The 12405-nt window shown below is 37.7% G+C and overlaps 1 protein-coding gene across 1 annotated transcript; it reads left to right on the plus strand.

The window, feature by feature from the left end:
• Window positions 1-951: 951 nt before the first annotated feature.
• Window positions 952-12021, plus strand: has2 (hyaluronan synthase 2). The gene is made up of 4 exons (XM_084384808.1): window positions 952-1860; window positions 6524-7150; window positions 8952-9053; window positions 9833-12021. The coding sequence occupies exons 2-4, from the start codon at window positions 6524-6526 to the stop codon at window positions 10760-10762; spliced, it is 1659 nt and encodes a 552-aa protein (XP_084240934.1). The 5' UTR covers window positions 952-1860; the 3' UTR covers window positions 10763-12021.
• Window positions 12022-12405: the final 384 nt, after the last annotated feature.

Consider the following 12405-nt stretch of genomic DNA (forward strand, 5'->3'; position numbering starts at 1 on the left):
GACATAGTTAGATTCGGATGGTAAATATCATATATTAAGTTGGGTTTCCACCTTAAAGATAATCACTACATTTATAATGAAACCATCATATTCAAAAATATGATATTGACCATATCATATGATAAAATATCATTTATTGACTGCAAATCTATATTAAATTATTATGGGATCTCCTTCAATGCTTTCAGAATCTTTACTTTTCTAAATAATTCTGTTTCTGTATTTTTTAAATATATTTTTGTATAAACATATTTTAATGGCAGTATAATTATTGAAAAAAATTATAATTATTTTATTTATTAAAACAAACAGAAAACAGTACAATCTTTGCTAAAATTAGTGATTGTTTTGAACAAGTATTAACTTAGACATTATTAAAAACATATTATTTGTATTGTATAAATATTTGTATCAATACTGTGTGCCTTTTACTCCATGTGTGGGGAAAAAGGGCTCACCTTGCCAACTCATACATTTATAACATTTTTGAAACTAAATAAACAACTTTTATGATTTATTTTCACACGAGATTTGTTGCTCCATCAATGTTCAATTCCAACACTTTTTTTTTTTTTTTTCTGCAATCATACACTATGCGAGTAGTGAAACTTTTTTTCTTAAAGTGATGTGCCTTCAGCCCCGTTGCACCCTACTTGTTAATTTCCCTTAAGGAACTGTGAAAGAAAGAAAGAAAGAAAGAAAGAAAGAAAGAAAGAAAGAAAGAAAGAAAGAAAGCTACACATTTTAAAAGAATATTTGTAGGTATATCAAAAACACTGCTACATTGCAAGGTCTGCATCACTGACAGTAGGCCTGTTATAAACCAACTTTCACTGTTGTGAATGTGAACACATTTAGAATTGTGTGGCGCGCTCTAGTGGTAAATACGCTTCCTGCCCTCAAAATCACGAGCGCAACTGAGAATCTATGAGCATTAAAAAGTTCTCAGGCGAGTTTTATTTATGATATTTTATCTGTACAATTGGCAAAATATCAACTGATTATTAAAGCATTCAGCTTAATAATACCTACAATTTATTAAAATATATATATTTTTGTATCTCCTTGGTAAATGCATTAATGAATGCGTTTTATTTGTTGTAATTCTTTTATTTTATTTTATTGTTGTTATCAATTATTAATCATTTTTTATATTTTATTCTTTAAAAAAGGCTATCTTTATAACTTACAGTTTTCTTTTTCTTTTTTAGCTGAAGACTGTTTGGCTAATTGCTTGATAAACTCATACCCACCCCCATTTCGGAAGTTTGAATGGGCAGCACTTTTTTTTCTTAGAAGTTCGCTCCTCCTCGCCCCCGAACCAACCCCCTTATTAAAACAAGTCCAAAACCCTGCCCGGTTAAAATAGTCTCACAAATGTATGGCTTACAGGAAGCATAAACCTAACGCGTCTGAAAGAAATTAGGCGCAGAAAAGGGCAGTTAACTAGGCTACTTAAAATCTGTACGCTTGGAAAAACTTGAATCAATTACATTTTGAGTCGCCAACATTGACTACTGTTGGATAACTTTTTTTTTCTTTTTTTTTATAAGCTGACAAAGTCAGAATGAACTGCCAAGATGCTCAAACAGACCTCATCACAGCAGAATGATGCAAACTGTATATGATGTATTGGAGGAGGCGTGAAACTTGAATGTTCATTCGTTATATGGAAAACGTGGATACTGCACATCTTTGCAATTCGAAGCAAGGAGTTTTTAGATGCTCCATGTCGGTCTCCTCTGTTTTTTTGCCCAAAAACTTGTATGGGAAGTTTTGTGCAGTGTCTGGAACGTGCAGAGACTCGTCGGACAGCATCCCTGTTAAACTAACGGGACATCTTCACATAGCTGCTCCAAGGTAAGATCATGAATTATTCAGAGTATAACTCTTTTTAATAATAGGCTTTACCTTGTTCTGCTAGATTAATAGTTATATTTGCGTGCATTTCATGTTGTAATGGAATTTTAAACAGTCATGACTCATGAGGGGGGTGAATTTGAATGAATGGAGTTCAGCCATACGTGTTTGCAATACCTACACGTGCCATTTATCTGTTGTCCAACAGGTTGTATTTAATATATCTCACCGTATATCTTAGTAAGACCCAACTGTACAGCTGATAAAGAACAGCAGACATTTTCATAGCATTATTTCTTTATCTTCACAGCAGTATTGATAAACCTGTGAAACCTGTGAAAAGCTGCTCTTTCTGACAGGTTTCATACAAGTTTTAGGCTTCTAGACAACATCGACTTAATACATTTAGAGCAACATTTTTTGTGTGTGTGTATTTGAAATTGTACAAGGGCTATAAGCTAATTAAACACCATCTGGACACTCTGACCTATAATTGAACAGAACAGATATTGCGCGCAACAGCAGCTGTAAAACTGGTGTGACGCAGCCCGGGCCAGTGATGATGCGTAATAATGACGATTTTCAGTAGGCTCTCTCGGGAGTCACCATGTAAGTGAAATAATATAAACTAAACATTAACTTTTTATACAAGTGTCAGGAGAAAAGCCTGTTTAGGTTTTAGTGCAACTGAACTATGTTTTGGAGTCCCTAAAAATACTTTTAAAACAAAACTTATAAAAGCCTATAAAAAATTGATGGCTATATATGAATATTTTTGGTTACACTATTTTAAGGTGTCGTAGTTACATTGTACTTACTTAAATAAGTACTGAGTTATATTAATTACATGTACTTATAGTAGGCCTATAGAGTTACGGTTAGGGTTTGGTTTAGGGTTTAGTTACTGCTAATTATGCATAATTTACTGTTACTACCATGGTAAGTGCATGTAGTAACGTGTAACTACGTCACCTTTAAAAATAATAATTGTTACAATATTTTTTAACTTAGCTTTCAAAACTGAAGCCAGTCCATCACGGTAACCTATCGTCACCTCTTCAAGAACACGACTTCTGTTCTAAAAGCTGTTTGAAAAGGCTACTGAAACTTACATACACTTGTATGTTTGAAGAATACATGCTTTTGTTTTTGACTTTCTTTGGGGGTTCAAGCCTTAATTAGCAGGCTTGCTATTTCATTTGCACCCTGGTTTATGAATTCATCCTTAAAATGCTAGTTTCGCAGATGTTTGCTCAAACATTTACACGCTGACATGTTCTATCATTATGTGTCTTTACAGTCATCTACAGATCTTCAAAGTTATCATATTATGAAGCACTGGTCATATTGGGCACAAAGCAGCTTAAAGGGATAGTTCACCAAATATGAAAATTCTGTCATCATTTACTCACCCTCAAGTTGTTCGAAACCTGTATGAATTTCTTTCTTCTGTTGAAGACAAAAGAAGATATTTTGAAGAATGTTGGTAACCAAACAGTTAGTAACCAGCCCCATTGACTCCCCCCCCCCCCCCCCCCCCCCATACTATGGAAGTCAATGGGCCCATCAACTGTTTAATTACCCATGTTCTTCAAAATATCTTCTTTTGCGTTCAGCAGAAGAAAGAAATTCATACAGGTTTGGAACAACAAACCCTCAAACTTCCTCAGCATTTTGCAGATATTGCCTGTTGTAAATATGCAGGGTGTATGGTTGTGTCATTGAAAATCAGGCTGCAGTTGGAGGTCATAAAGCTGTTCACCACACAGTCTAGCACAGACAAAAGAATCTGTGTCAAGTCCAGGGTACCAGTGGCCAAAGTTCATGCAATAACCTAATTGCAGTTAGCCTTCAAGGCACTTATAACAACTTGTGGAAATATCACATTATTTCTTCTGACCTGGTGGCAGCAGCCTGAACAATATGGCGACCATAAAGTTTGACAAAGCCACACCACAGAGCTATGGCAGAGTGATGGATGTGTCTCAGTGCTAGTGGTTGGATGCATCCTTTGGGAGGCAGCTGTGGCAGTTCCCCAAGTTCCTAGATTCCCCGCCACCTCAGAACCACCCACTTAGGAGAAGCAGAAGCTTCCTCCAATGCCTTGGAATACACTGGGGTATCTCAGAAGGGTAGTTCGAGCAACAAGGCAGTGTCTCTAGCTTTGTCTCTGTGCCAAAATTCCCACCAACACAATTTCAGTGAAACAACTTATTTGATGAGAAAACCCATTAGCTATAGAGTTTATGCTACTAGGAAGTTTGCACTCATCTTTGAAAGCCATCTCTTTCAAGTACTCTAATTGTTTAATTTTAACATTTAAATGGATTTCATATTTTATAATATTGTATATTTTATTTGTTTTATTATGAATATTTTAGTTTATTTTTATTATTTAATATTTAAATATTTAAACCACATACAGGATCAGCAGACCACCAAAGTACTTTTGGTAATTTTAGAAGACAACTCTCACAGCATCCACTGTTGCTAAGTTAAAATGATCTCCTACTTTTCCTACCTTTTCTACCCAGTTCCTCAAAAGAAGTATTTAGCAGTGAGCCATGGATTTCCTGCTGCATAACAACTGCTGTTGATGGCCATTCACGACTTATTGTGTTTCAAATGAAGCTTTGTCTAAAGGAATCTCCTCCAAATCTGAGGATAAAGATGAACAAATCCTCTGTCTCCATTAAGTTAAACAATCTACCTCCTCCTACATTCAGGCATAGTGTAATAATCCTCTCTAGATGAATAACATTTGAATGCATAAGAGTCAAGCAAAGTAATTTTCTGGTGGTGCTCAGGAGGTGTTGCAGGCCTGGGTCCCTTTTGGCTAGTGCAAATGTATTTTTCTTGCACTGCAATATTTCATCTACCTTCAAAGCTAGAGTTATAGTTTTCCCCATTGAGGATGATTCAACTCTCAGTGATCCAAGACACTCTGTGTCTCCTCCCTGCTCTGTTGGATCATGGCCAGATGATATACACGACATAGTCAACTAGTAATGCAAACGAAAGCATTATATATGTAACTGCTATTTCAGAATGATAACAAACAAAGATAACTATAATGATAACTTTTCCATTCACATTAATGGACGATAATCTTCAATTTACTATTAGTGTGCGCTCCTAGTCTGATTGGCTGTCAATGTTTATATCGGTCATCAGCTGGAAGAAAAAAGTTTTCAAAGTGATTCCAATGATATTGTTCCTCTGTGTTGATATCGTTATAGTGTGGCTATTCTCATTGAATTAGAATGATTATTAAAACTTTATGGCTACAGTTACCGTCCTTGGTGTGAATGGGCCTTTACTGGAAATTACCATATTTCATTCAGTCAGACAAAATCTATTGATGGCAAATGTTTCACACAGGACCACTTCATCAGAAGGATTATCTAATAGGACGCACATCCCCATTCACAACAAGACGAGTCAATCTGCACATGTAAACCCTGCACATTCATCCTTGGAGACACAAAGCCTGCACCAATTTTGTGTAAACGTGAGAAATGAGGTCATTTACAAAGATAACGATGCTTCTGATATCCCGTATGACTGTGATTAGCTTTAGTGGCCTTATAGGTGTGGGCCACATTTTGTCTTGTCAGCAGTCTTAGAAGTTTCAATGTAGCCTTTCGGGTTCATGTAGAGTTTGAACAAGACATGAAAAGCGGTTTAGGGATACCCCAAGAGTAGTACAGGCGTTTGAGACATTAACACCACATGTGGCCCTTAATCCAACAGGTTTGCACGTGTCTGTTGGATAAGGTGGGGTTTTTGAGGGTCCAGAGGGCCTCGTAAACATGCAGGATGACGTTCAAGGTTGTGACACGTGCCAGCTAGATTCACACTGTGCTTTAGTCCATCATATCAGCCTCTCTCCCAGGCCAGAACCGCTGTAAAATCTAAACCAAGAGGGATAATATCAAGGGAAAAACGAGATTTGAGTGGTGAGAGTCGATAAAACAAGACACCATCATTAATACAATGGCCGTCTTTAGCAGTAATAAGACAGAGGGTCTTTAGTGTAGCCCTCTGAAATCTAAATTTCACTGTTCATGCGTTCCCACGGAGATATAAACAGATGATGTCAGAGGGTGGTGCTGCATAGTCACGTCTGCCAAGCAGATGGGGAACTGTATTAGTTAGGAAACTTGGAACAAATGGTCATAAAGACCACTCAGATTCAGAAGAGGAGGAAAGAGGAAGAAATATGAGGCTGTCTGAAATATACTGCTGCTTTTGCGGCAAGAACAGATGCATGTATTCTATGCTTGTATATGAGCAAAAAGCATGTCATTGCCACCGCAAAGCTGTCCACACGTCTGTTTTAATTTCATCTATGAGTGCTGCTCATAAAGGAAAGGTTCAGCCAAAAATGAAGATTTTGTCATTGTTTACTCACCCTTGTGTCGTTCCAAACCTGCATGAGTTTTGTTCTTATGCAAAGCACAAAAGAAGATGTTTTGAGGGACTGTTTTTTTCTTCATACGATTAAAGTAAATGCGGTCCAAAACAACGTTGAACATAAACACTGCAAGATCTTTCAAAATGTCTTCTTTTGTGTTCTGCAGAAGAACTTATTTGGTTCATTCAAAATCATGAATATTATTCACCCCTCAATATCCCATTGTTTTTTTGTTTTTTTTTTCAGATGAGATGTGACAAAGCAATCAGCTACTTAAGGATTGTTGGGACGACACTGTTCGGCATTTCGCTGCTTGTGGGAATCTCTACTGCTTATATCATGGGGTATAAGCTCATAACGACTGCAGGCAACTATTTGTCCTTTGGTCTTTATGGAGCAATTCTAGTCGTTCACCTCATCATCCAGAGCTTTTTTGCTCTACTGGAACACAGGAACATGAAACGCTCCCTGGAAACACCGATCAAACTCAACAAGTCACTGGCCCTTTGCATTGCAGCCTATCAAGAAGACCCCAACTACCTGAGAAAGTGTTTAATATCTGTGAAGAGGCTCTCCTACCCCGGCATAAAGGTCATTATGGTTATCGACGGGAACAATGATGATGACTGCTACATGATGGAGATCTTTCGGGAAATCATGGGATGGGACAAGGCAGCCACTTACATTTGGAAAAGCAACTACCACCAGAAAGGACCGGATGAAACCGAAGAATTGTACGCCGAGAGCTTGCAGCACATTTCTCGCCTGGTTCTCAACAATAAATGTGTGTGCATCATGCAGAAGTGGGGCGGGAAGAGGGAGGTCATGTACACCGCCTTCAAAGCCCTGGGAAGAAGTGTCGACTACGTACAGGTGAGTCTATCTCTCTCAGGCGGCTCAAGCCAAGTACACGGGGGCAACACAGGCAAATTGTACAAAGAAGCTTTTGTGACTTCTTAAATGGATGCTATGCTGAAGCATGTAGTGCACTGAGAGTGAGGAAAGTACATTCCTGGTTAACACTGATGCTGTTCATTGAGGGACTTCTGTGGGAAATCGTTTGCATATTCCGGGGCTATTTCTGGCACTTCCAGAACAGATCGCTTGTATTTTCCATGTCATCTCAGAGCACATACTATTAGCTCATGACATTGAGTGGTTATTTAGCTCAGTGGAACGTGTCACATAAATACATGTTACTAAAAAAGTCACATAAATGCATTAAACCCCCAAGGATCCATCTATGGTGGTTTATTCTAAACATGTAATTCCCGCTCCTGAATTTTTACGAGCTACAATCAAAAAAGACTAATTATTTTGAAGAATTTAATAATGGCACACAGTTGAGAACAGCTGTATACATGTGTTTTCACATTACAAAATAGACTCTCTGTGGCTTTGGTAGATACGTAAGGATATTTACTTTTGTTCAAACTATTTGCAACAAAATGTCTTTCTGGAGATTTATTGGCAAAACTAGTGATCAAATGTCCTCTTATGTAATCCAAACAATTGTGCCATCAGTAATGACGTAAGAAAGATTTAAGCTCTTAAAACCAAGAAGAACGTCTCAGGGAGCCATGGTTACAGGGGAACAAGACACTGCGTCCTCTAGTGGACATTATGAGGCGTTCCCCATAGTGTCCACTAGAGGATGCAGTGCAAGTTCCCATTTGAAAGGGAACGTCTCAGGTTACACATGTAACCATTGTTCCCTGAGAAGGACAACAAGACACTGCGTCCTCTAGTGGACACTATGGGTGGCAGACCTCATAAGGGCAGCATGCTTATAATAAACAGAATGATAACGTCCATTGGTGTGGACCCTAATATACTTATCATTATAATTACCATTCTTGGTCTTTAAACTTTTTTTATTAAGTAAGCATTTTATGTGAATGGCCTTTGCAAATGGTTAACCCGTAGCTGTCATTCATTGATAGTCATGCAAGGGCTCCCTTGTAGACTGAACAAAAATGTTATTTTATCCACATGCCACCTGGTTCCAATGAGATCCCTGACCTTTGCTCTGAGTGTAGAGCCCTAATTGTGTTTAACTTATCACTGATCTTGCTACCCGTCTTGTGGTTAGCCTCAGTATGGGGTTTAGTTGTAAAAACAAAGTGGCATACATGACTTTCTCTGGAAAAAGGAAGAGAACATTTGGGCAATGCTTGTTTTCAAAGTTTCAATGTTAGAACACTTAACCAAATCTCTATCGATATTTGAACAGTGTGTCCCCGTGTTTGATGCGCCTACATTTTTGGCTCTATAACTGACTATGTAAGCCAGAACTTAATGATTAAGATGACCTCCAGGAGAGATTGATATACTCGTCCCAGCATGTTTAGCAGCACATTTGATTTATTGTGACCACTCAAACAAAGACAATCTGGTGTATATACAAGTGATGGAGGAAAATATTTGATTAGATAAATCTCTTCAAAGGAACACGTCATATTAGGCTTTGTGTTAAAAAATGTGACGCCTCAGTACATGTGGTGCAAACACTGATTTTAACTTAATTATTCTGAGAACATTTTGTTCAGAAATATGTAAAATGTATCAATGAATGAATGTTCATATTTCAAAGGAAAAGGGTTAAAACTTTTTTTTTTTTATATATAATTAGTGTGTATCCTTTATTGATGTATCTATATTGTGCTGGATGCAGGTGTGTGATTCAGACACCATGTTGGACCCGGCCTCCTCAGTGGAGATGGTAAAGGTTCTGGAAGAAGATCCCATGGTTGGAGGAGTAGGCGGAGATGTGCAGGTATGTGTTCTCTTGCAACATTCTACTGTATCAAACATTTAAATGATATACGGCATAAGTTTTTTTTTTTTTTTTTTTTTTTCAAGTCTAAGTGTGTCAGTATGTTTGTCAAGCAAACTTTGACATGGACTCTTTGTCATACATAGATAGTTAGACTTTTTATTTTTTTAAGTAACTGAAAAATTGTTGGTTTTTAGAAGCATCATTTGTTTGTAGATTCCACTTGGTTTAGATATTTTATCTAATGCTGTGACAAGTGTCCAAATTATTTTGGAGCAATTGTATAAAATCCATAATGAGGAATATGTTTCCTTTGATATTAAATGTCATTTATTTTATAAAATGTTCTATTATACTTGGTAGGTTAGATACAGTGTAAAACTTTAGTATGGCTACATGGACAGAAAAAAAATCTCTGTAAAATCTGAATTCAGGGTTTTTCCCCACACATTCTTCAAATGGATAGTCAGGGGAGTTGGGTGGAGGAGGGTAAATAGATTGTTCATGGTACTTAAATATTCCCACACCAAACTTTGCTGTGTTCAGATGTCAACAGAAAAGCATATTACTGGACATCCTGTACAAAGAGCCTTTAGAACTTTGATGGGTTCTCAGGGTTCTTTAGGGTTTCACTCTACATTCGGATTTCTGATTCATTTTCAAACATAGTATACATCAATGTGGCTGATGGCCAAGACATACAGGTACATGTGACATTGTATATGTTGTAACTACAGGCCCTTTGATTTCAAATTCTCTTTGTTAATCTATCCCTCTAGATTCTGAACAAATATGAATCATGGGTCTCCTTCCTCAGCAGTGTGAGGTATTGGATGGCGTTCAACGTCGAAAGAGCTTGCCAGTCATATTTTGGGTGCGTTCAGTGTATCAGTGGGCCACTGGGGATGTACAGGAACTCCCTGCTTCATGAGTTTCTGGAGGACTGGTACAATCAGACATTCATGGGAAGCCACTGCAGTTTTGGCGATGACCGGCATCTGACCAATCGAGTCCTGAGCCTGGGATATGCTACAAAATACACCGCCCGCTCCAAGTGCTTGACCGAGACACCCATCACCTACTTGCGCTGGCTTAACCAGCAAACCCGCTGGAGTAAATCGTACTTCAGAGAGTGGCTTTACAACTCCATGTGGTTTCACAAGCACCACTTGTGGATGACCTACGAGGCCGTCATCACCGGCTTCTTCCCCTTCTTCCTCATCGCCACTGCGATCCAGCTCTTCTACCAGGGCAGGATCTGGAACATCCTTCTGTTCCTACTGATCGTCCAGGTTGTCGCGCTCATCAAGGCTTCGTTTGCCAGTTGCCTCCGTGGAAACATCGTCATGGTCTTCATGTCCTTCTACTCAGTGTTATACATGTCAAGTCTGCTACCGGCAAAAATGTTCGCAATAGCCACCATAAACAAATCCGGTTGGGGGACGTCTGGAAGGAAGACCGTCGTGGTGAACTTTATTGGACTTATTCCAATCTCAGTTTGGTTCACCATTCTTTTTGTTGGCATTATTTATTCAATAATCCAAGAGACCCGAAAGCCCTTCCCAGAGTCCGAAAAAATAGTTTTGATTATCGGCGCAATCGTGTATGCCAGCTACTGGGTCGTGTTCTTGACTTTGTACGCTGTCCTCATAATGAAGTGTGGCAAGAGAAAGAAAGGACAACAGTATGACATGGTTCTTGATGTATAGTATTTCCCAGTGTCCTTCATCCTTTCTACGTTTACATTAAAAACAATCTCAGACTGCTATCTGAAGGCGGGCTCTCCGCAGGTGACAGGAAGAGAAGCCGAAAAGAGACATCATTGCTGCTGTGACTGTTAATAAGGACAATCCTTTGCAGTGATAAAGGAAACACATTGTTATATGTGAGCTTTGACACTCTTGATGTTTTAGTATTCTTTGCACTTTCACGTTCACTCTCAATATGCATAATGCTTGATCTAGAACTTTAAGGAACAAAATACCTCAATGGTTATGTTTGCATTGTGTGAGTGTCGGATTAGACTCAGTTTTTTCTTAAGTAATTTATGATTTTTACTTTAGTTTGTTTTATATATATATATATATAAAATATATTATGTATACATTTTTAGACTGAAATCCAAAACAGAACTTCTGAGTATTTTTTGATTGTGCTGTACTTTGTATTTGCATAATGTATTTTATTGCCTTTTATATAGACTTGTTTATTATTATTTTTTGCTTTGCCACCAAAGATTCTCTATTTTCAATAAATATGAGGAAATGTACTTCTTTAAGACTTGCCTGTCTGACCAAAATGTGAAATTAAGAAGCTGGATTTGTCTCTGTGATGACAGCAATAAAAGGCAAATCTAGGGATAATTTATTCGTTGACCAGAAGGGTGATGAACCTGTGTTGTTATAATAAGTATTACATGGAGTTCTGACCAGTCTATTTATACAACACCAAGATTTATGGTTTTCTAACATTATTTAAAAAAAAAAAAAAATTAATATGAAAGTATCGTTTGCTGGTTCAGTTGAATGTTTTGAATTGTCCCACTATGCAATTTCAGCATGTGCCAAAATCACATTTCTTTGCAAATTCTCCAGAAATTGACACAGGAACATTTGCACAAAAATGAGCCACAGTTGCCTCTAGTGATTGTAATTATTTCACACATCCATCAATGTCCAGAGCATTTGCAATACAGCTTTTCTAGTGGTGGCAAACCTTAATTTCCAAGTAACGCCATGCCTTAATTTCCTGGAGAAGCTCTGATTTTATTTACCAGCATTATTTTAACATTTACCAAATGTTTAAGATAATGATTTGAATCATTTATCAAAGTGCCAACATGTGATGATGAGTAATGTTATTTTGTGTTACAATAAACTATAGATTGTAATTGATGAGGGCTTTTACTAAGGCAGTATTGTCATAAAGCACTTTTGTGTTTGTGCCAAATAAAAGAAAATACTTTATAATGCGTATCCAACATGCTGTTTCCTTTGTAAGCATCATGTCCTTGAAAAATAAATATATGACCTGATGAATCTGTTTTTTTCTCTCTCTCTAACTCTGGCATCTGTTAGTACAGTGATTAGGGGAATTCCTGAGACTTCAGACTGTTCTTATGCACAAGGACCTTGCTTGGCCTTTGTTCTGCTATTTCATCAGGAGCTGATGAGGGATGAATAGAACAATTATTTTCAAGCTGTATCAGGATGCAGGATTGCCATGGAGAAGCGTTTTGTTTATGACATATACAGTGTAAGCACAATGAAGTAGCCACATAGTGGAAGTCTAGACTGTGCACTTAAAAATGTCTGCAGCTTTGCAGTATAATCCCTCAGCGCATGCTGTCACA

This window comes from Rutilus rutilus, assembly GCF_951802725.1.
Source record: "Rutilus rutilus genome assembly, chromosome: 17".
Taxonomy (NCBI): Eukaryota; Metazoa; Chordata; class Actinopteri; order Cypriniformes; family Leuciscidae; genus Rutilus; species Rutilus rutilus.